The following is a 25,742-nucleotide window of genomic DNA, read 5'->3' as shown; positions in this document are numbered from 1 at the left end:
GCCAGTATTTCTAAGTCTTCTACGACGCCTTCTTACTGAAAAAAAAAACCACACCAACAATATGAATAACTCTTTTTGCCTGACTATAGCTGTTATTTGGTCACAGACATATAACTGCAGTATTTTCAATCTAAATGTTAATTTTGCTTTGGATTTTCTTTTTTTTTTCGTTAATAGAAATGGCTAGTTAAAAAATTATTTTCAGAGCAACAAAACATTCTAAATGCACTGAAACCAATAAACAACAATCACCTAATTTTCACTAGTTAATGTTTATTTCCTAAAATGGACATTGGTTAAGACTTATCTGTGTTTGAAACTTTAAAAAGCCTATGTCATCACACCTTGTTTCTCCTAATTCTCCAGAGGACCACACTCTCGAGTTCACACATCTTCAGGATATTTAAGTTGCATGAACCTTCAAGCATTTGATTTTTTTTTTTTTTTTTTTTAACTGAGTCTACAGGATCCCTGCAAGTTATGCAGGTTTCAGTGTCTTGAAGGGTCCTGTCATCATTCTATTTAAGCACCAAAAATTGTATGTAAGATCTAGGCATTGCTACCAGACAATGAGAGGTCCCAAGTAACTTCCACAGGGATGTACAGGCTTTTCAATAACATTGTATTGAATGCTGGGTAATTAATTCCCTGACAATCTGATTAATATTCTCAGTTACTCAGATCTATAGCAGCCAGTTCAAAACGATCTTTTCTTACCAAAAATTAAAAACTCAAACTTGTCAACTAATTTTCAAAAAACAGTGGACTTCAGGGATTTGGATTTTAAATCAATAGCACTGTAATATTTTTGCAGGTAATCTTTAATTGGCTTCCAACACAGAGAGAATAACATCATTTCATCAATATTAATGAGCAGTGGAATTCAGTGGTATGCTTTCCAGGCATTTTTACCCGTGTTCATATAAAATAATGTCAACAAGATTAACTGTGCACTCAAAGTAACAGATCTATTCACTTTGCTGCTCTTTCGAGTTCTTCTTTGTGCAGTTCCACTGGTCTTAGCCAACAAAATAAGTATAGTCCAAAATACATCATTCTGTTATTCAATTGAAATCCCATGCTGTTCTTGAAAGTTAAATTAAAGCATAGCAGGTTTGAATTTTTTTAGATGCTCTCACTAAAACTCCTGGGATTTTATAGATGGACAAATCAAACAAATGCATCTTTAGTAGAGTTGAAAAGGGGCTCAAGGCAGAACTATGTTATCTGTTTTCTTCTTTGACAAGTACAGTCAACTAAAACTTCACAAAAATAAAACCTTGTATAATGCAATACTGAAGTGGTAATTACATACTTGAGAGAAACCACTAGCTGGTCTATAGCAAGAAAAGCCAGGAAAGCAAGGAAAACATCACTTCACCAATAAGAATGAAATTTTTTACAGTGATAATACACACAAAGAGTGAATCAGCCTATTTAGGAAAACTGTTACTTCATTGTCTCTTGTAGAATAGTCAAATTCTTCCGATGTAATAGAAAGAAGCATCCAAATACCTTTCTATGGTTTTCCCCCTGACAGTCTGGAGGAAATGTATTTTTTAAAATACCTAGTCTTATTTTGAGCTTCTTTATTTTTCATGGCCTTTTACTTTTGAGAAAAAACCAAACAAATAAACAAACAAAAAAAGGCGACAAACATTGACAAGTGCAATGAACATCTAAACATGTGTGTATGAATGTAATTTCCTAAAATTCTGATGGTTCTCATTTCAGTTATTTATTTTAACTACAGACTGGCTGTATCTACTTCAGCAAGCTACACAGTGCAATGGGAAAGGATCTGAAGAGCCAGAGGGCTTATGCTGAAGACCTGATGCCCACACTGTCCTTCCTGAGAAGGGGGTGGCAGTTACTCTGGGACAGACTAACTCTAGTCTCTGTCAAGGCTCTTCATCTGTATGTGTGTGTATGACACGAATTACTGTCCCCTCTAGGTGTCCAGGATGCATTAGCATTTAAGAAGAAAAAAAGAAAAATATAATGTTTCCAGTGCACTGCTGATGAAGCACTGCAGCCCTCCCACTCCTCACCCAGCTGAGGACAGCAAGAGCCGTACATGAGCTCATTTGCAGTGCCACTGCCAACTTTACACAAGGCCTGACTGAAAGAGCAGCGATGCAGATGTTCAGTCACACAATGAATACATTCTGTACAATGCATTGAGGTGCATTAATAAGAAGTCTATAGATGCTTTTCCAGATATTCTGATAAATCTTTACCTAGGACTTAAAAATGTGACAAAGGCCACCTTTGAAGTACAATGGCTAATAGTGGAGTTGTGTAGCATTAGCTTAGCGAAATCTAAGAAATTAGAAAGCAGTTGAAATACCAGACATAACAGGAAGAGAAAACAATCAACCAGCCTCCTCTCAATGACTAGTCCCCTTACCATTCCCCAGTTCAGTAACAGTCAGGCGTGAAACAAGCAACATCTCATGGTTCCACCAAAGAGCAAAAGCATTTTTCGCCAAATACAAAATCTGCTGATGCTTTGGTGGGAAAAACATTCAGAAATACCACACTGTTACAGGTCATTAGTTAAACAAGAACTCTACATGAGTGACATTCTCGTCAAAGTCTGATTCCCCATCCTCAAAAGTGTGCTTCCGGCTAGCTTTCTGGCTAGCAAACGATGAAAAATCAAAAACTATAATTTCTTACTAAGACAAGATTAAGTGAGGATAATGGAAAAATGTAAAGAGGAAAAAAAAAAAAAAGAAAAACATACTCCAATGGAGTGACACACACCAAATAATCACATTTTTAAAAAAAAGTAAAATTAAAGGCAGTGCAATACAAATGTTAACGCATTTGATGGTATCTATCTATCTATCTATCCGTCTTCTCTTCATGTAGAAATTATGCAAGTTTAACGAAAAATACCAGATTAGATATTGACCTTGATATACATCAAGATGAAGACACTGTTAGTACAAAGCTAATTGCTTCATTTATTTTGTGGAATATTGCTGAAATAGGGCTAATAGATAATGTTAACTCTGATGATATAGTAAGCTCCAATGATATAGTAAGCTCAAAATCCCATCAAAACAAATACTGGAGTTATCATCAAACCAATAAAAGGTATGAAATGATTTACACTTCATTGTAAAAGAAAAATGATCTCTAGCTGCTTGCCTTCATACCACTAGCTTTTCTTAAGTCTCACTTGGCTCTACATGACTAGTCAGTCAAATACGTTTTTTTCTTTCCCCCCTTGGGTAAATTGAAATCTTCATCAGAGATCTCTCACACAGTCTTAACATCAGTAGTTTGAAGTCTTCCCCCCACCTCCTTTTGATAATACATAATACTTCAGATGCTTTCTCTGTCAAAACCAAGCCTTCAAAATAAGCTGTGACAGAGCTCACTTGCCAAGAGCTCTTACATTTTGAAACAAGTATGTGTAAAAGAAACTGGACGCATATACGACTTCTTTCACCTTTATGGGAAGAGAAGAAATAATACGCTTGCTGCTGGAGCTAGCAGAATGGTACAAGCTTCCCATGATGAGGAAGTTAAGGATTACCACACTGAATTAGGCTCAGTGTCCAGGTAATCCAACAGCCTATCCCCGCTGCTCATCAGTTCCTGCAACCTGAGAAGAAAGCTGAAGAAGCCTGCAGTAGGAATAATTAAAAATCTGCATCAGATATCCTACAAATATTTGAGATGAGCTTAGTCTGAAGTTTTGTATGTGACATTCTTTTCTAACTAATACGTGTATTTTCACCACACAGCTAAAAATTATGTTTCTATCACCTATATGTGCAGACATGAGAGACTACCTCTTTTTCAGGAGTATATTGACCTTTTTCTTTCCTCATCATCCTTTAAAAAACTCAATTAAATGGATTTTTGAAAGCTATGCCCCTTCAAATGTGAGCTTATAGGTTTCAAAGTTTGTCAGACACAAATCCAAAATATAACATAATCCTATTCGAAAGAGACCATCTTCCACAGAGACACACAAATGAGCATTCAAATCCAGCAGGAATGTTTCTACAGGTTCTGACAGAAAACTGCTTTATTGCACAAAAAGGGCAGGAATATAACAAAGGCTTTTGAGGGTCTCTGATCTTCCTCACATTTACTACTTTGCCTATTAATTTAATATGAGTGTGCAAGGCTTAACTGACACAGAGGCAGATTTTGAATGCCTCCAGCTGTGTGTTTGTGTGGGAGTCGTGATACTTCAGAGACCATTTTAACAACTTGACAGAAATGATCATGCATCTGCTGAGTTCTAGGGATCATTAAATCATACCGAAATGCACTTATGTCTCAGCCTATCTATAGGTTCAATCACACGAGTGCAACATATCCATTCCAGCAATGCAGCATAATGAGTTAACTCTCAGTAGGACATGTACTTCGAGCCTATGCACCAGCTATCTGGCTAAGACTAAGCTTCTGCTCAAGTATTTTGTAGATTTCACCTGTATTTGGAAGAAAATTACTGTTTCCCAAGAACACTGTTGATGTAGTTTGGTCCAAAGAACAGCATGTTCACTACTTGAAACTACACTTGCATCTCAGCTGCACTTTGCAGTGCAGTTTTGAGGACATTTGAAGACAAGCACTCCCAGTAGATGTGCCACTGGCCTGCCAGAAGGGGTTGCAATCAGGACAATGCTTTTTTCTAGTAAACATGCGCATTCTGTCATTTAAATACGAAGCATCTTCAGTTGTAGTCCAGTGTTTGCTCTTTCTTAGTCACTATTTTTTTGGTCCTTAAAAGTCATTCTGGGTTCAAAATTTACATAAACATCTAACTCCTGTTATACTGGTGCATCACGACTCAAAGAAAATAAAGGAGTCTCTCAGTTTAACTAAAACCCATGGAAGTCAAACTTGATGTATCTTGAACTAGCTCATGCTTCAAATCTTCCAACGTTTAATAAGAAATTCTTGCTTGCCCAGCATACTTGAATATTTGTAAAACAAAGAGAAAAAACGAACAAAACAAACCACAATAGCTCCTGCTGATCAATGTATTTCACACAACTTCCTTTTGGAATTTGCAACTGTTGATTCTATTTTGCTGTTAGGATACAAATGAATTTTGTATCAATGAATATTTATTATACCTACAGCTTGTTATTTATTTGGTTATTGTAACCTGAAAAGAACTGGCATTGCAGAACACCATTCACTGTTTATGTGGAATATTGATAACATTAACTGATTGCTACATGTTATTCCAGTTAATGAATGAAAGTAGTAAAAATAATTAGCAGTTAAACACCTTCAACTCATTAACATTCTAAAAATATCAGCTTTAAAAAATACGTACCTGTTTAGCCTAGCTCATAAGTGAATTAGTACTGTATTAGATTCTATCTAACTATATATACATTATAAACTAATGGCACTGATCCAGACTTAATTGCACAGTGATTAAATATTTATCTTGTTTTTAATGCAGCAAATGGAGCGTGCTGATTATAATGATCAAGGTGTCTCCATCTGGATGCAGCAAAAGCTAAGGTTCACTCCTTGAGTGCAAAATGCTTTAGGTCATTTCTGCACATTTCCCTCTAATACTATTCTGTGGATTTCTATTACAGAGAAGAAATTTAAACTGATTGTCTAGCCATCTCCCAACTTTTTTTTAACTAAATAACTAGAATATTTTCTGACAAGATGCTTTTTAAACTTGATGGCTATACAGTGCCTTTTCTTAATGAACAGTCTTAAGCTTCTCACCTAACCTTTCCATCAAACGAGAATGACAGATTATACCCAAATTTGAGGTGTGGTCAGTGTAGTAGGTAACGTAGTGATACTACACAGGGCAAAGCCTGAAAATGCTCCAAAAGCTGGAGAAAGTGTTCAGTGCACTACAAGACATTTTCCCCAAGCTCTCTCTCTTTATGTCTCCTCATACTCCTTAGCTTCCAAGCTTGAGAACTTTCTTTCCCCATTTTCAATGTTGTTTTTCAGCCCGTTATACCCTTCGTCACCTACATAAGTGTTTCTGAATAAAGCCCACAGTATTCTTCCCCCACCAGTTATCTCATAAACCTACTGCAGCAAATTCATGTGAGACCTGTCCTGCAGCTCTGCATGACCTTTCACAGGAGAGTTTTATCTTCCCAAAGAATACTCGCTTTGTTTACAAAAAATCCAGGTTCAGACCCTTTTCCTTCTCTTCCTCTAACTTTACACTCAGGCAGCAGCATTGTTATCTTTTTCCTAGATAATGCTGCTTCTGTCACTGACTTCTCCCACTCTTGCTGACCGAACTGTGGGGGCTCTGTTGCTACACTCCTTTTTTTGTTATTTGCTTTGATGATTGTTAAATCCAGATTAATCTTCCAGCTTGTTAGAAATATTTTCCAAATCTCTTTTTCAGTTGGTTCTGGTTCACATCAAACAGAAAAACCCTTGCGAACACAGAGGATCTTCTATTTTGTAAAAATTTGGCTGGAGGACTGTAAAGACTTGAAGAATTTTCTATGTTAAAACACTCATGGAATTATTACAGATTGGGATGTTTGAAAGATTCAGTTCAAAAGTGCAGTTCTGACAATGCTAATGTTTACAGCTTCTACATTAAAATAAACTCTCCAAATCCATTTTCTATATAGTTGAAACAAATCCATCTCTGTATTTACTGTATTGGCCTGTTGTTTAATCAAATATACCCAGCAATAAAGAAACTATAGATAGCTTGGTACCTAACACAGAACCTCACCACCAAGTGGGATTTCTGCACAACAGTGCTATTTTTATCATAGTAATTCTTGTCATCATATATGAAGATGTCAGCTTTCACTGCTTCACTGTACTTTAAACTGCCAGTGATCAGGATCTCTCATTTCTTTTTTTGCCGTGTTCCACTAATAAAAGGGAAAATGGAAAAAACCTGAAAAAATTATGTGAACCTTAATTATAACAGCAAATAGATTAAAATCCAGTTAGTCCTCTTGCTCAGCATTCCAGTGGGAATTAAAAAATGCACAGCCTAAACTTATGCTATTCATATTTGTATGAATCACGTCCTAATTACTAGTGCTGCATTAATGACATGGAAACAGCAGAAGAGAATCTCAGAGGGTGGTTATCCTTAGGACATGAAATATTATTAAAAAATGATGAAAGAGAATTACTAAATGTGAAATATATATAGTCCAAAAAGGCATAAAGATGTCCACAGCAGAAACCAAGGGAAATATACAAGACTTATACTCCAGTCATATATTTCCCTTAGGATGTAGGACAGAGGAAATATATTCTTTCCTCTTTGCGTTTTTTTCCAGCTGTCATCCAGCCCTTCCGATTTCATGTACCTTACCCTAAATCCTTTCGAATTCCATATCCTGTCACTATTCTCCAACTCTTACTGACTTCTTAGGTAGATCATTGTTCTCTTTTCTCCTCATATTCCATTCCTGCTTCATATTGGTCTCTTCCCAACTCGGAAAACCACACTGCATAACCATCCCAATTTAAAATCACAACCCAGGCTTGCAGTTACGTGCCTTCAGTTTTTAAGATACACAGTAGAATCACTGGATGTCTGCTTCCTTTGCACCAGTTACACGCACAGCACAAATACAAATTAATTACTCTTGATTAATGTGATTCACATGCACATTTTCACATGGATGAAATTACTGACCTATTTTGGTGGGTAATGGTCATAATTCCTGCACAGGAATACTGGAGATTAATCTTTTCTGATAAACAATGTTTTAACTTAGAATTCCTTTTTGGTGTTGTTACACACAATGCAGGTGTCATTACAGTTGTTCAAGTACAGTTGTCTCAGCAGAGGCTTGTGCAAGAGCTGGAGCATAAGCTGCAGCACTTCCAAAAACTCGTTTAGAGAATGGCATGGCAGACTGCCTCTAGCGCCACACACTCTTTTGTGGTGTCCACCTTCAGCTGTGGCATGGGTAGCTCATCACACACATCCAAATTTCCCCTGGTTTGCAAGACTGACAGATCTGTGCAGAGGCGTAACGATGGCCATAGTCATCCTAATGACTTCAGAAGATGAGGGCATGAACTAGACATAATGAACGTCCCTTCACCTCAGGACAGATGACCTGATTGCATGTTAGTATTCTCTTTACAGTCTAGTCTAATTGGTAGCTGGATATGGCTCCTGAAAGGGAATCCATAATACCACTCATCTGTTGATGGAATGGAGTGAAGCACAGAGGAAGTTTTCTGGTTGAAAACCGTGGATTTTGCAGTTATGTTCTGAACGACACGGAATAAGACCAATAGGACACGCTATGAAAATAAATCCACTACTTTACTAACATAGTGCACTTTCATCAAGGATATCCCTAGCTACATGACTTCTTAAACAGTTTGAAGCAAATTCTTTATTTGGAATTTCTTAAGAAGTTGCAACATAATGCTTGTATTCTGCTATCAAAAATTCAGATAGAAACAAGACTTGATGACAAACCCATTACATTATACCTTCTGTCCCAACCCCTGCTCAAAGGAGGCTAATGCAGAACACCAATCTGACAGGATAATTGATCTTTATTTTGTTTCAAAAAATGTCCCGTATTACTGTTCTGCAGAAAAAATTATTTGAATGGTTTTCACATCTAGAAGGCTAGATTAAAAAAGGAAAATTGAGAAATTCCAGGTCAAATAGAAAGATTAAGAATCAGATATTGAAATACTGTCACCCTTTCCTTTAGTGTATATTAATAAATAAACACTGTTCCGCAGTTTTAACAGGACGAAATACTGCAGAAAGATTGAAACTAATGAAATTCATGACTAACTGTAACAGAGACTTGTAATAATGCTGTAGATATTAATTCCTACTTTGCAAGTAAATATTAAAATATGGTACTGCAGGCAAATTTAATACATAAATCTATATCTAGACCTTTCTGTTCTTGGGCTATGGCTTCTTCATTGTACCTAGTCATTTCAATAAAACATTATGAATTTCAAGTCTTTTCTCAGCTTATTTGATGCAATTAAAACAATTTCTAAAGTATACAAAGGTACAATTAATTTTAACATTTTTTAGTAATAGACAATTAGAAATTCATGGGAGCATGTTACATTTTCATAATTGTTATTTTTATCAGAACAGTTGTCATACAACCACAACTCCCATGGCAGCCAGTGGAAGTTTTGTCTTGAATAAGTAATAAATATATACTTCTGGACTGGACTGTGAAAGCTTCTGCTCTTTTACTTATCTCCAGTCATACTGATAATTTTCATTTGGCAGTTTATTATTTTACAACGCTGTGGATCTTATGAAACTATTTCGCCACAATTTTGAAGTCACATAGTATTTACCCATAAGGAGTTCTACTGAAGTCAACAGTTTTATGTAAGTGCAAAAAAAAGAGAAAAAAAATAGTTGTTTCCAAAATAAAATTTTGAAACACTACAATGGCGTAGATAAGATCACACAACACAGCAAAAGATATAGCTGAATACTACACGTCATTCTTTCTTTAAGCCTAATAACAGACATTCATGTTCACGAGGTAAAATACTGTTTCTCTGAAAGACTTACAGTGGGGAAAAAATTAAATGCATTTTAATTGCAGTAGTAAAGGCTTCAAAAGAATATACAATAAAAAAGAACTTATTCAATTTCTCAGACAAAAGAAAAAACAGGTGGTCTTGGCTGTGGCAGACGATCATTAGCATATGGAAAGTCAATCTGTAAGAGCAACAAGAACTCGTACATGTGAATGAAGTGGCAGATATTTGTCATTGCAAGATATGGTCTAAGAAATTGCTGCATACATGCAGGAGTCTCCACATGCCTGTCTGGGTGAACGCACTTAAAGATCTTCTTAACACCTCAGTGATACAGCTACTCAGAGTCAAGCCAGTTGACCCATTACTGGAAAATAGTACTGACTGAAGCCAGAGTCAAGACAGTTTGGGATAGCAGGGCTTTTTCACTTGCTAGGGGTTTCAGGGGGATTAGTAGTAGGCAGAAGAACAGTAAACAGTGCAATGCTGGAAGAAAATCATTTGGATGGGAATTGGGCATCAGAGCAGCAGCTGATGAGATAGAGATTCATAATAAGAAAGACCAGATGGAAGAAAACAACCCACATCAGCTCTATTTTAAACCCTGCTTTTGATCCTCCAGGGCACTTAATTTCATTTGCAGGTAATTCCAGTATCTGTCAGTTTTAACACTTCCTGGGCTTTGATGGACTACAAATCATATGCATATTCATGATCATGATCAATAAAATACTGCTGTTTCAGACATGAAGAAAAAATCACGTGTCTGAATGCCTTTCTATTTTACCTGTCAGCTGGTTCAATAAAATAAGCTGCCTGTACCTACAAACCTTTCCTCGTTATAACCTTCCTGCAACCTATATACCTACATCAGAAAATGATCCTAAATATCACATCGTTCCCCGAGTATAAAATTAGTCGCAAAGGAGCCTGAAATTAGCAGAAGTACCATATTCTCTCAGCTCAGCCATGCTCTCTGCTACTTTGCTACGTGACAGATAGCTTTCCTTGGCACTTCTTCCTTACTTGCTTTATCAGCTATTCAACCTGCTTAAGCTTAGGCACATCGGTAAGTTCTGTAACATCCTTACATAATAGGATATGAATTACTGAAAAGGTAGGACAAGGATTCTGGTTGTAACAATTAACACTTTTTTGTTGTGAAATATTAGCAAGAATCAGCACAGATTACGAAGAATCAGAGTAGGTTTTTATTCATTTGTTTGCTTTTTAATAAACAAGAGTTACACATAAGAAATGTATTTATTTATGACAGCAGTCCTGGGGAGAAGGACTTGGGCACACTGGTGGATGAAAAGCTGGACATGAGCCAGTCATGTGCACTCGCAGCCCAGAAACCAATTGCATCCTGCATCAAGAGGAGTGTGGCCAGCAGGTAGAAGGGGGTGATTCTGCTCCTCTACTCTGCCCTCGTTGAGACCCCACCTGCAATACTGCATCCAGCTCTGGAGCCCCCAACACAAGAAAGACATGGAGCTGTTGGAGCGAGTCCAGAGGAGGGCTACCAAGACGGTCAGAGGGACAGAACACCTCTCCTATGAGAACAGGCTGAGAGAGCTGGGTTTGTTCAGCCTGGAAAACAGAACCTTATAGCGGCCTTTCAGTACCTGAAGGGGGCCTACGAGAAGGCTGAGGAGGGACTTCTTACAAGGGCCTGCAGTGACAGCATGAGGGGTAATGGTTGGAAGCTGGGAGAGGGCAGGTTTAGACTAGATATAAGGAAGATGCTCTTCCCCCTGAGGGTGGTGAGACACTGGAACAGGTTGCCTAAGGAAGCTGTGGATGCTCCATCCCTGGAAGTGTTCAAGACCAGGTTGGATGGAGCCTTGAGCAACCAGGTCTAGTGAGAGATGTCCCTGCCATGGCAGGGGGGTTGGAACTAGATGATCTGTGAGGTCCCTTCCAACCCAAGAGTAGCGAAACATTGGAACAGGCTGCCCAGGAAAGTGGTGGAGACACCACCCCTGGAGGTGTTCAAAAAATGTGTATATATGGCACTTTGGGACATGGTTTAGTGGGCGTGGTGGTATTAGGTCAACAGGTAGATTTGATGATCTCAGAGGTCTATTCCAACCTTATGATTCTATGATTCTATTTAAGAACAAGAGATATGAAGCAATAGGAAAAGTTACTAGAACAACAAACATACAACATACGCGATAGAACTTAACGTTAAAGCTTTTCCTTGGCTGTTTCAGCATGTCAGACAACTTGTAAAATTGTAGAGATTATGCTGTAGAGTCATTCTCAGGAGAGTTATTAGAGAAAGATATTTCCCATTCATCCTGCTGTTAAACCTAGTAACATGGGGAGCAATAATAATAATGTATGGGGGTAATTTGTTCTTGGATTTAATCTTAAAATACTATTTTTTGCTTCTCTTCCTTCTCACGCTTATTGCCCCCAACAACGCTAGGACTGGACACTACACAGCATGAGCTTCCTTAGATACTTAGACCTTTCCATTCCTAATCAATTCCTGATTAATTTTTCTATTGTTTCTTTACCTATTGATTTTATGATATTCTCAAATTAAGGCTTATTTGGTACCTTTCTTCTAACATGTCACTGGAGCACTACAATCATATCAATGGTACAGGATACTTTCAAGATTCACAATGGTTAACTTCACTCAGAATCTACAAAAGTTATGTTGAGGTAGTCAGCATTAATATTGTAGAACTTTCACACCAAAACTCATTAGATTTCAGAGAATCTCATCACAGACACTCTTATTTATTTTATGTAACTATTATTATTTGGAGCCTGATCTTGAGAAACTTGTGTCAGTGGATGTAGCTTTTTGTAGGCTCAGTATCTTTGAAGCACAGAACTTTCATTATGTTAACTGTATATCCTGGAAGGAGATAGCAGAAACGAATATGAAGCAAAACAAATGACACACCTAACAAATCAACAGCTTTATAAAATGTGAGGTCCTAAAAACCTCAGGAGAAAAGTCATAAATGTGTGCATGCTCATATATGCACACACACCACGATACTGTGCTACACAAAATCAAGATGCATGTGTGGGTCCTCCCTGTAGAAACTAGAAAAATGGATTTACTTAAATTCAAAGTTTTTTCCTAATTGACATTAACCATGTACACTCCTTCCCTCCACAGAGAAAATGCGGGAGTAACTGCTTTCTTTGTTTTAAGCATCTAACTTGTTGGGATGACTCGTCCTCTACAGGTTTGTTTCTTTTCTTTGACTGCAAAGACTGACCTAGATTGGACACTTCACTCTTCAAGAGGAAATCAGAATAAGATGACATCTACCTATGCTGTTGCTGCACTGCTGTCCAAAAAGACTACTAGCCAAACAGTCTTGGCACAATTTACTGACTGAAGCACAACTGCCAACAGTAAGGATTTCAAATTCATATGTACGCAAGAACTAGCACTCATAATGTACATGACACCACTAAAACCTTACACTAATGAATATTATTTGGGTTACAACGTCTCTCATGGAAGGGTTTGGTTCATTGTCCATGCAAAATATACTTGGCGTCTTTACAAGCACACTTACTTTATAGTCCTTAACTCTGCTATAATGTACTCTTTCTACAGAACCAGTCATTCTGCAAATACGTCGTTATTCAATACTTCTTCACCCTCCTGAATGAATGTGTAACACAAAGCCTTAGTAACTAAAAACCACTTAAATTTTCACTGAACAGAAACTGACTAAAATTTCTTCCTCAATACTCTCATATTCTCACAGTCAATCCAATGCTTTAAAGATGGTCACAAGACAGTTTAAAAGCAAAGTAAGCACAAAATAAGACTCTTGGGGATGCTGCTTTTGAACAGAGTCCTTTTCATCAAGCTTGTGAACCTGCTTCCAAATCTTCAACCAACTACTACTCCTGTTTGTTTTGCTTTCATTAGTATTTGCCTGTTTTTAACGTTTCCACACATCTAATGCCTAGATGGGAATTTTAGACTGCTTTAATCCAAATTAATTACAGTATCTCACCAAAGATAACTGGTTTTTTCCCTTCATTCTACCTTTCACTACATGTTTCCACCAAATTGCCCTTCCCACTGAGAGCACACATGCCACTATACGGCAAGTTAGATCAAGGAGCTGAACCAAATGAACACTAACTCTACTGGGGAAACTGCATTAGGGAAGAGGCTACTTTCAGCTGGAACAGCCACCTGATGAAGCGAAACACATAGCTGTATGATTGCTAGCACAAGCATAAAGGAGAGAGCAAGAAACCATGAGTAGGTTGGAAGAAGGAATCAGAAATAAATGGCCTGTGTGAAGGAAACAACTCTTCCAACAGCAGCCAACCCAACTCAATCATCCTTCTGCAGCCCTTCCCTTTGTATGCACGTATTCAGCCCTACTCTCTCTGTGCCCACACGCAATTTATTAATCTAATTTCTTTGCCTATCAGCTCCCTTCTCCCTCAGCAATTTCTCATCACAGTTTCCATCACTTCTCAGATGAAAATCTGTTTCTTCTAACAGGAGAGGATTTTGCCATCTGTTCTCTGCCACGGTTAGCCTTTTGCCACATTTTCTCCTGCGCTTCAGTTCTACTTCTTGGAAGCACAGAGAACTCAAGGAGCAACAGAGTACACTGAGATCCCTGGAGCAACACGAACAGTAGTTTGTTCATCTTGTTTGTTCTTGTTCCATCTTCACAGTGTGAAGCAATCAGTATCAAATAATAATCTTTCACTATTTTATTCACACGACCCTGTCTTAACTGCTAGTTCTGCCCTTTGTATCTGCCCAAGCGAGGTCTAGACACCTGCAAAGCCTCTTCGTGGGGAATATTGCTTCCCAAATATAAAAGCACCCAAGTAAAGCTACCCTATCGATACAGACCTGGTACCAACAGACGATGCTGACATTGCTGGAGCCTGAGACAAAGGTGTTGCGTTTCCCTTCCAGAGTGACATCTCCACCAGTTCAGCTCCCCGCTCTCCTCGCTGCAAAGATGCACTGGTAGTTGGTATGGCAAACTGGATTTCATCCCCCTTCAGACAGCAGTATGCACTGCTGGTTTCCCTGTAACAGCCTTCTCAAGTCTGTTAGGTTAGGAGCTGTCTCTGCTAATTGAGTGTGAACTAAGCCTATGTCCTAGAGTCCTGTGGACTCTTCCATGGCAGCAATAAAAGCAAGCTCTGATAGCGCACTGTGAAATTGCATGTCTCAGCTCCAAAGTACTGGAGCAGCAAGATTTCTCAGTAGAACAGCTTTGAGAATCAAAACGGGTAGCAGAACACCCTTTTTTCCTTAACCTCATTATGAGAAATAGTGAAATTATTTGAGCTGAGTTCAGCCTGAGGCAGACACCTGGCATGGAAAACTTCTGTCTCAAAGTTCAGGTGAGAAAGTGATAAGAAACCAAAAAAAAAGTTCACGGCATAAAGCAATAGCTAGTTTAGGGGATACTTGTATTTGTACACTGGGATGAATGTTGTATACTCACCGCAAATATCGCTCTCTAGAACTATGCAGATTACGCAAAAATGCCCATCTATGCATTTCTCAGACAGCTGCCACCACTACAGGCTACTCTCAACCTCCTAGCACCCTTTTTGCCTAAACCTGAAAGAAGTGAGCGATTTTGCCGAACTCAGTTATTTTTATGATATATGGACAAACATTCACTAAGGGATAGGCTGAAAATACTAATTAATTTCCATTCCTGACCTAAGCAAGATTTCCAGCTTTTAAATGTGACAGGCGACCATAATAGCCTTCAGTGCCACCTGCCATCTAGAGCTATTTTTACTGCATAAGCCTCATTTCCATCAGAATACAGTTCAATATGACCTTTATATAATGTTCTGATTTAGTCTATATTTTGCTTGGAATATATGGAGAAGTAATTAACAAGTTAGCCTCAGCACTGAAAAATAAAATATGCACTTCAAGAAGAAAAGGAATTGTCACAAAGGTGTAAACGAAGTTCAGCAAGAGAGTAAATCTTTGTTATAGACCCTGGAGGAATGGCAAATCCTCTCCCTTAGAATAATATGGAAAGACACATTTCCTCTTTGAAATGTGTGAAATAGAACAGCTTTGCATGCCACAGCAAAATTACTGTGCCCCAAAAGACAGCCTGAGAGCACGCTGTAACAAAACTACAGCACTTCGGACACTACTGTATAGCAGGCAGTAAACTGAGGTGCTTGAGACCAGACCTGATGCATCTTTTAGGTTCTGAGGATGAAAGAGTAAGCAAATTAAATACCTCAAGAACTTTTTTGAAAGTTTCATTCAATAAGCTAGGGACATTTGTGTATTTTCTTTTCTGATAATCATCAAAGGAGTTACAATTTTAACTTCTTGCAATCGAGAAGGCTATTAGAGCATTATTTTCAGGAAGAAAAGATACCCTTTGTGAAATCCAATTTCATGCCCACAATCAGTTAAGTACTTTTAAAGTAAACATATAGTATAGTTCACATATAAGGATAATTCTGATGTAAAAATTAATCTCAGTAAAATCTCAAATGTTTTTCATTTGAATTCATAATGTAGTTCTCTGAGAATCAGTGACATGTTGCCAGCACTTTAACCAACTGAATCTCTTTTACTCTTTGATGAACAGTGCAGCACCAAATGGCAAAAGCATTTGCTGACATGAAGGAAGGAAATACAATGAAAAATTGATTATGATACTCCTCTGTTCAAGCAAGAGACATATATAATATTTGAATCATAGAATCACAGAATGGTTTGGGCTGGAAGGGACCTTAAATATCATCTGGTGCCAAACCTCCCCCCTGCCCCGCCATGGGTCAGAACACCTTCTACCAGACCGGGTTGCTCCCAGCCCCATCCAGCCTGGCCTTGAACAATTCCAGGGAGAGGGCAGCCACAGCTGCTCTGGGTGACCTGTTCCAGTGTCTCACCACCCGCACGGTAAAAACTGTCTTCCTTACGTCCAATCTAAATCTGTTTGCTTTCTAAACTATCTAGTATCAACTATTCTAAACTACCCACTATAAAGCCATCTCTAAGATGGTGCTGAGTAGAACCTTCATACCTTCTACCATAAATAGCTACGAAAAATCAAAATCTTTAAAAACTTGGTATTGTGAATTTACCTCAAAATAAAAATAAACTGGGACAAGTGAAAACCTGGGGTTTTAATAATTTTACATCTAGTGTTTTAAATCTATGAAAAATGTTAATACAGTGTATTTTTTAATGCAAGGATATTTAGAAAAAGGAGAAGCGCTTATTTTTTGCCAAAAATGTGTCTCACATTTTTACATCACAAATTCCAATCTCTTTTTTTTTTTAAACTCATCATGCTACATCAAAAATTTCATTTCTGAGGAACCAGGACACTCCAGAAAATTGGTAAGAAATTCTACTTATAGTTAATATAAGACTGCATACTGGTTTTAAATCTACACATTAGTAATGTTTAGCACTTATGCCTGGCAAATGCACATTAAATATATGGCTTTATTGTCTCTCTCCTGTCAACAGGTTTCCCCTGTTTGGTAAACCCAACCCATGACACAGGCATCTTTTTATGAGAGTAAGTACCTAATTTCCACTCTATCATGCACTATGAGCTAGAAAGTAGGTGCTGGCTTTGCTTTGTGGCATGTCACTTCAGTACGCTCCTTACAAGAACAGGGTCAGCGTGTGAGCAGTGGGACACTATGCCAAGGAAGTACTCCTGTGTCAAAAACCTCCATAAGAAACTGCCCCCTTCACAGAAAGGCTCTCACTGAGTCCAGGGACAACCCCTGGGAGGTAGTGGAGCTCAAGGAAGCAAAATTACTTCTTCCTAATATGCTATTTATCTAAATCAAATTTACCTAAATGTTAATGTGAACAGAAGAGAGAAATCTTTTAAAAAACAAGTAGAAAAGAAAACAGAACTCCATTATTACTACAGAAGTCTAGAGCATGTCTAATAGGAAAACAGGGTCTCTCTTAAGAAGTACCTAGGCTATGTCCAGCAAGTTAGGATTGAAGTATCTATTGGTTAAAATAATTTTTAACTACTTTTAATTTCAAATCTTTTTCAATCTTTTTTTTTTTTTTTCCAAACACAATCTCTGTTCCATAGTTTCTTGTTCTGCCGGTAGGTTTCAATGTAAACACTAAGGCAATACACTGTGGTGCCCTGCTTTAAAAGGCTCCTTAAACACAAGAAATCCAGGGGAGAAACAAAACTCCAGTTTTAATAGCCAGAGAAACCTGGAGCTTTCCTACCAGAAAGAAAACAAAACACACAATTTGGAAGCAATTCAGATTTCAGTTTCTGCTTAACACCATGCTCAGAAGGTAAGATTAATGGGCAAATCTTAAGATTTTTAGATGTATATTTTCTATGATTTTTTGCTAATTCTTAAGTGCTATCCCTAGTTCTTCCTGGAATTTCTGCTACTGTGCTTTTCCATTGTAATTCTTTAATTTCTTTTTCTGAATTAAACTTTATTCTAGAGATTTTCCAACAGAAGTCCCCTTCTTCACTTCCTATGGCACATTCAACTTTCGTTGTGTCTCAAAAGTGATTTCTTCCCCTTGTTTTTTACTTCTTTAGGAAAAAAATGCTAAAACAGCTTTTAGAGAAGTTGAAATTCTAAATAAGGAAGGGAATAGATTAAACATCACAGAGTATTGAAGAAGACTAATATTATTTTCCATGGGAAAAAACAGACCACTTGTAGTAGTTGCACACGGACAGACAGCGCAGCTGTCTGTACATGTACACACTTTACCACAAGGTTGTTGTTGTAGGGATTTCTGTCATATATGAAGTCTACTATCTCTTCAACATCTAAATTTCATTAAAATAATATTAAACTCAAACTGTAAAAGAGCTTTTATGGTCATGAATGTCTAAATACATTTGCATATTGTATAAAGATGGAAGACACAAATGCCAGTTACCTCAAAAACTAGGCTTAAAAAAAGCAGTGACAAAAGCCAAGAATGGCTTCAGTTAAGTGGTGATCTCAAAGGGCATGTATTTATTATTATTTCAGTCAAAGTCACAATGTAAAGGTAAGTGAACAAAGTGCCACATATTATGCTGTACTCCATCTCATCATGTCTTAGAACTACTCTGATATTTTTAGAAACTATCCCAGATTCCTTGAGCAGAGAGGGAGCATACATAAAACCATGGGGAAACATTTCTGAGATGCAAAGCTTCAAACAGCAGGACACCCAACAGGAGTTGATGCATTTAGGCTTAAAAACAATTTTCAACAAAGCAACCTCCTCTTACTTCAATAAACAGCTTTAAAAGACTCATGCCACATGTGCAGATGAGAAAAGAAACATGGAAACACATGTCCAAGAGAACTGTTCTGAGATTTTCCTAGATTGCTTTCATAGGATGCAGGAACTTCAAGTAAAACTACTTAATTGATCTGAAATTCAAAATAAATGAACAGGTATGCAGAAGTGGGTCATAAGAGAGTGTTTAGATGTCTATGAGGACATAAAATCATAGGTATTTAACTGGAATGGAAAAAGAGATCTAGATCAATGCTTATCCAGAAGTAGGGCTAAGGAAAACCTTGTTAAAATTGTGAAAATAATTTGAAAAACTCCTTGTTTTAGCTTTGGTTAAAAAGCATGCAAAAAATAAGTATGCTTTGCCTTAGATGAAATATGTTTAATGAGTTATAATTACAGTTCATTAGACTGAAGCATTCTGAAACTGAAGGAACCTTGATGAAATACCATTTCTACAGAGAGATACTCATAGGGCATTTATTATTTCAGGATTATTGATCACGGAAGGTGTTGTCAAAGAAGCTAGACTCTATCCTAAAGAGCAGAGTATGGAAAATAGTATTGTTCTATCCATTTGATTGAATAAAAAAAGAAATTCTAGTTTTGATCACGATCACAGGTCAATTAAATGTTTATAATGTTCATAAAAGGTTTAAACAATGTTTATAATCTTTATAAAACCAATGCATTAGCTCTAAATTATTCTGCTTCATACTCTTCAATAAGTAAAGGTATTGTTTGGAAAAATATTATGTTGCCCTCCAACTCATCTCATCTTTCCTCCCCTGCAACTGCTACACTATACGCAGTCTCTTACCTCAGAGTGTTTAGAAGACAATCATAAGGTACTTCTAATGATTTTGAATGCTACGTGATGACTTCTGGGCCTTGCAGCTGGAAGTCTGTGCATACCTCCTCCCCAACTTTACTGGATAAGCACTAGAGTCAAGAGTTTAATTACACTCTACTAAGATAAATGTCATAAACTGGAGGAAACTTGCTGCTTTTTTTGGAAAAGAGCAGAATCTGGTAGCTGATAGAACTTGTTTTCTGCCTATAGAAGGCACATCGCCCTGAAATTACTGTGAAAGGCTCTAGGTAACTTTTCGAGGCTTTGGATGCAGTTTCTATTTATTTTTCAGGACCCGGCATCTTTCAAACTGCGTGATTGCCTTTGTACTCTGAGCAAGAGGTATCTGTTTTAAGCAGAGCACGCAGCTTTGTAAATGTCAATACAATGTGGGAAATAAATTGTATTAAAACAATCCCATAAGAATGCACTAATCTGTTACTTTCAAATCAACAACATCTGGTCATACCTTAAAGCAAAATCAATACAAACTGTAAGTTGTAAATCATTTGAAGATCTAGTATTGCTTATTAAATTTTAAGATACAATTAATGCTAGGTAAAAAACAACTGCATTTTATTAATAGATTTTCCTCTTGAAAAGCTACAAGTAATATCTTTATAAGGAAGATTTAAAAATAACAACGTTTTCATATGCATGCCCTTCATCAATAAATTTAAAACTTTTTTTCCTGCCCTTAACGCAACAGTCTGGTTTTGATTTTAACAGCCTTAGGAGCAAGACAGTACACTTTATTGCTAAAATTTATATTGGCCTTCCAGGTTGCACTTTCACTGCACCTAATTTAAACTCTAATCTAGCAAACACATCCTTAAACACACTGAATCACACAGTCATATAATAGCAGGTTGGAAGGGACCTCAAGGATCATCTGATCCAACCTTCCTTGGCAAAAGCACGGTAAGACACACCCCTGTCTGAATCTTAAAAATTGTCCAATATTGGGAAATCCATCACTTCCCTGGGGAGATTATTCCAATGATTGATTGTTCTTACTGAAAAATTTTCCTCTTGTGTCCAGTCAGAATCTCCCCAGCAGTAGCTTGTACCCATTAGCCCTCCTCTTCTCTATGTGACCCGTTGTAAAATGGGCATCTCCATCTTCTTTGGAGCTGCCCTTTGAATACCGCAATATGGTGATAAGGTCTCCCCTAAGCCTTCTTGTCTGGAGGCTGAACAAACCTGGTTCTCACAGCCTTACCTCATACAGCAGGCTTCCCAATCCTTTCATCATCATCTCTGTGGCCCTTCTCTGGACCCTCTCCAGCCTGTCCACAGCTTTTTTTGCATAGCAGGGACCAAAACTGAACGCAGTATTCCAGGTGCGGTCAAGCGCTGAGTAGAGTGGGATAGTGACTTCTTTGTCTCTGCTGGTGATGCCCTTCTTGATGCAACCCAGCATTCTGTTGGTTTTCTTTGCCGCAGCAGCACACCACTGACTCATCTTGAGCTTGATATCCACCAGGACCCCCAGGTTGCACATGCTCACAAAGACAGTATGTCTACTACGCACTGACTATTTAAGTACTAACTATGCACTTCACTGCTTTGCTGATGAAGATTAAAAACAAGATGCGTACACCTGTCCAAAAAATTGTTTCATCTTACAGATTTTCTAAGAAACAGTATCTATACTTAAATATAGCTTATTTTGATAATAGTCACATTTCATGCAAATGTAGAGTTCGGTTAAACTCTAGTAATATCTAGCAGAAGGGTTTAAGATCCAGTGTTTGCTACTCAAGGCAGAGACAAGAATTGTTTTCCCAGAGGTGGAAATTTTCATTTGAATAGGAAAAAAATATCATTCAGTGCCTGAAGAAGTTTAGTCAATTAATTCCTGCAAAAAGCTTCAGGTTGATCAAAATTTTTCCCAAGAAAATAATTGTTTTAAAAATAATTCCCAAAGAATCTAATCATGTGAGGTATCAGTGTCCTAGAATCAGATTAAATATCAGAGAGGGTTACTGTTACATTAATTCACTTACTTTCGCAGGTATTCAGTCATGTTCCCTTGTAACATAATTTCTTGGCAGTTGAGATTTATTTGCACAAATGTTTACAAATACGTGTTTTGTCTCGTATTGTAAACCTACCATGTACCATTTATGCCAGAGGCATTTCTTCATCTGTCCAAAGCGAAGAACAAAAACATATTGGTGCTAGAAGTCTGTGTACTTCTAGCTGTTGATTCGTCTGTGTGGGAAGATATATCTGCATTGCTGTATCACTGTGACTCCTTCATGTATACTCTTGCTGCAAACAGCATCCTCTCATGGAATAACTAACACGAAAAAGTAACCAGTCTTTCCATTACAAGCTTTCATATAGAAGTTACACTACTATAGCTATCACTGCACAAACAACTGTGGCACATTTTTAGATGCCAACAAACTCTGAAACACTAAGCACTGTAACAATAAAAATAATGGCTAATAATTAGGTGCAGCTTATTCAACCAACCACAAGTAAGTAAAGGATTCGAGTTTGAAACATATCTGATCAAGTCTTGGGGGAAAATACTTGAAAAAGTACGGGTATAAAAGAGTTATTGATAATGGGTGAACTCAAGGAGATTATGATCTTTTAGGAATACACTATGACGAAGCAATGCTCAAAATTTAAATCATTGGCTACGCTTTGTGGAACACAAGCATTATGTGGAGAAATAAACAAAGCAGTGATACTGCACAGTAAAACAAAGCAGTCAGAAGTGATTAAAAACAATCCATTTAAACGAATACAAAAGCAAACAAACAATGCTGTCTGGCACTCCACAGGGCAAGGGCTCCTGAGGAACTGAATGTAGAAGCTGCAGGCTTTTGTGAAACTACTAAAATTTCAGCTGCTAAGTCTAACAGATATCTGAAGTGGAGCCCATGTGGATGTCCTGTAAATTCCACTTCTCTCCTTTTACCCATTTTCAGTTGACGTATCTCATTAGTTTGGTCAGTTCACAGTTATGGGCTTTCACAAAAACAGCAGTGATGTTCAAAATGCAATGGAGGGAGGCCTTATCTTCAAGAGGTGTTCCACTGGTTGCAACAGGAATGATGGTTTTTACAATGCACAACCATAGCATGACTGTCTTAAACATTACCACAGCATATTCATAGATGATTGTAAACTCCACCTCTACAAAATGTGTGTACTTAAACCAATGGTGTAAAGTGAAAAAAGGGTGCTTTTTTTTCTTTCCTATGTAAAAAAATCTCCTTTTCTAACTGGCACTTCTGTTGAACAGCTGCAATACGTTTCTATTAAGTTATTTTCCATGAAAATTTCAAGACTAACAGATCTTTCAAGAAACGGACAGTTGAAGATTGATGCTTCATTACAATAATATATACTCCTCAGGGGTGTGTTAGTACTCCACATTCCTAAACTCTTATTTTCTCTGTTTCACAGTGGTTTTCCTCATTTCAGTCATGCTTTCTGCCCATTCCACTATTATCTTCATGTTAAAAGCTCCCTTTTGCTTCTTTCTCTATTCCGTACCAGTCTTAACTATTCTCCTTCTCTCACATTCTACTCTCGCCTTTGTTCTCCATCCTTTCATTTATTACTCTCCACAGTACCCTAATTACTTACATTGTTCCCAAGTTGTAGGTTAGTGTTGTAAACAGTATTCAATCCTTCCTTGCCATCTTCCTTTCTTCATTCACTTTCCTTACGTCTTCTCTTTTGGTCCTCTGGAGACCTTTACTTCTTTTAACAAGCCACTATAAAGTGACTCCCTATTCATTTAATGTTTTAGCTCACTGAGTTTATACAACTCAATGCCATTTCAAATATGTTAAGCAGTTTAACGGCATTCTTCTTTGGCATGTTGTCTTCTTCTTTAAATACTCCCAAGCTAATGGGTTGCCAATTAATTTGAAATAGTTAATCTTCACAATAGAATAAACTCTACGTGATTCCGTCTCTTGGGGAGCTTCTAAACTAATTTTTATGACTGTGCTGTTAACTGTTCTCACTACTTGGCAGTCTGTCAATAGAAATAAATTTTGCTAAGCAGATACCCAGGCCATAGTTTGCAGAACATTTTCTTTGGGAAGGATGTTTATGCACCTGCTGTCCCTCCCTTCTTTCATTCCTTGTTCCCAGGCTGCACTGTCTTTAAGGACGCCAGTTTTGGGGTTCATGCAGATGACTGAGCTTCACTAGCATAAAGACAGATAAAAAACTAGCACAAACACTGATTTTTTTTTAACTCCCGATTGCTTTTGACCTGGTTGGTTGTGTGAAGCACCTATGTGCCAGCTTGACCAAGGAAGAAGCAAAAAGGAACATGTAGCAGCAAAGATTTTGAACTACTACTGGAGAAGCATATCTCCAACTGACTCTAAATTGAGGGAAAAAAAGACAATTGGAAGTGAAGCAGACAGTAGATAAAATAACCCAACATTGATATAGCTATTTAGCATGTGTTATGCCCAAAATAAAACTAGTTAAAATGATTTTTTAAAAAAGGCAGCTCACAAGGAATGGTTACCATGATGCAGATGTAATCATAAATTATTCATACCTGCTGAAGTTGGGTCTTCTTCAACTGAGGCTGTGCAAAAAGGCGGCGGGGGTGGGAGGAAGTGGGGATGGGGAAGGGGAAGGAAAGAAAAGGGAGAGAGAAAAATACAGGTGAAAAAATCTGTTATATTTTTTACATTTTCTTAATAGATGAGTGATAAGACATAAAGAAAAACTTTATTCTAAATAGTACGATCAACTTGAGTAACAGACGGTTCATCTTAGTGGGGAACTAAGCTAAAATGAGTTCTTAGCTTAAATATATAACATTACACTCTTAACCTTTCCCTCTAATTTAGCTAGTAGGATAGGCCCAATATTGAAAGAGCAATGCTCAACAGAAGAGTTTCTGTCAACTTGTCTGCAGTCAAATTCACTGCCAGAGCTAGCTGTCGCAGTACTAAAAAAGGAGCTGTTCTTCAGATAAGTGTTCCGAAAAACTGACTGCAGGACCCACTTATCTGGTTAGCTAACGAAGGCTGTTGCCTAATGACACAGCTAAGCCAGCTGCAGGTTAGCAGTTAATACGATGTGCCATCCATATCTTTTTCCCATCTCTATCCTCTACACCTTCCGTTCCATCCAGTTTCTTCCCAACTTTGTGCTGGGACAGTCATGAATTAATGATACCGAAATTAAGTAATTAGGGAGCAAAAATGGCAGTTTTAGGGTTTGGTTTTGATTTTATCGTAAGGGGCGGGGGGGGGGGGGCAGTTGCCTGTTGAACCCTCCATTCCAGATGTATATTGTCTGATAAAAATCCATATCTTCATACTAGAACTTTTCCCTTTTCGTGATAGCTAACCATTCAATTGCCTTAAGTTGCCATCAGAAAGTACCTTTGACTATAGACTAGTTATTACCCATACATTCAAAAGAAAGAAACAGACATATTCACTGTAAAACTGTATTTTAGAAGTACATCAGCAACTTAGTTCTTTCTCTCCTTCCAGTCAGTATGTTTTGTACACACGTGAATTATGAAAACAGTCTTCTCACAGTTTTGTGAAGTTTTCAATGACAGAAAAATCAGCAATCAAGTGTTTCTCACTTGGATACTCTAAAAGCACCTAGAAGTCTGACAGGACTCTCCATAAACATGATATAGAGACCCTCTTAAGATATTAAACACAGGTATCCATACTTTTACTTTCTGTCTTTTAAGGAGTCTCTTCTACCAGTTGAAATGGAAGGTCCTTCTATTTGATTTCTCGTAGAATCAGTTCCACACAAGCAACACTCCTACAGTCACAGCAAACACTGATCCACCCTATTGGCTTCAGAGCTTGCATGTGGCATGGATAAAGCTTTCAAACATTTTCTCAAAGATCAGTTCCATGCTTGGTAAATTGACTTCTCTGCCTTCAATATCACTCCATGTATTATGCTGGGAGAAATTAGGAAAGGAGCAGAAAGATCTTTCCTCTTTTTTAGTGCAACTTCATCAGACACAGCAGAGACCTTGTCAACAGACACCAACTGCATTTGAGACGAACTCTAAACTGGTCAATTCAGAATAATATTCTATAGGCCACGGTATGTGACAATTAACACTGGACACACGAGTTA

At 37.6% G+C, this 25,742-nt stretch overlaps 1 protein-coding gene across 2 annotated transcripts in view; it reads right to left on the bottom strand.

The window, feature by feature from the left end:
• Window positions 1-25,742, bottom strand: part of EDIL3 (EGF like and discoidin domains 3) — a 268,116-nt gene that overhangs the window by 133,405 nt on the left and 108,969 nt on the right. Inside the window, exon 4 of one of the 2 annotated variants that reach the window (XM_086479350.1) lies at window positions 24,175-24,204. The exons of the other annotated variant lie outside the window; for it this stretch is intronic. Coding sequence (XP_086335476.1) covers window positions 24,175-24,204 — 30 coding nt within the window. The remainder of the gene's footprint in view (window positions 1-24,174; window positions 24,205-25,742) is intronic. 2 annotated transcript variants of the gene reach the window in all.

Source organism: Leptosomus discolor, chromosome Z (assembly GCF_034619465.1).
Source record: "Leptosomus discolor isolate bLepDis1 chromosome Z, bLepDis1.hap2, whole genome shotgun sequence".
In the NCBI taxonomy this organism is placed as follows: Eukaryota; Metazoa; Chordata; class Aves; order Leptosomiformes; family Leptosomidae; genus Leptosomus; species Leptosomus discolor.
This window is presented reverse-complemented; position numbering and strand designations above follow the sequence as displayed.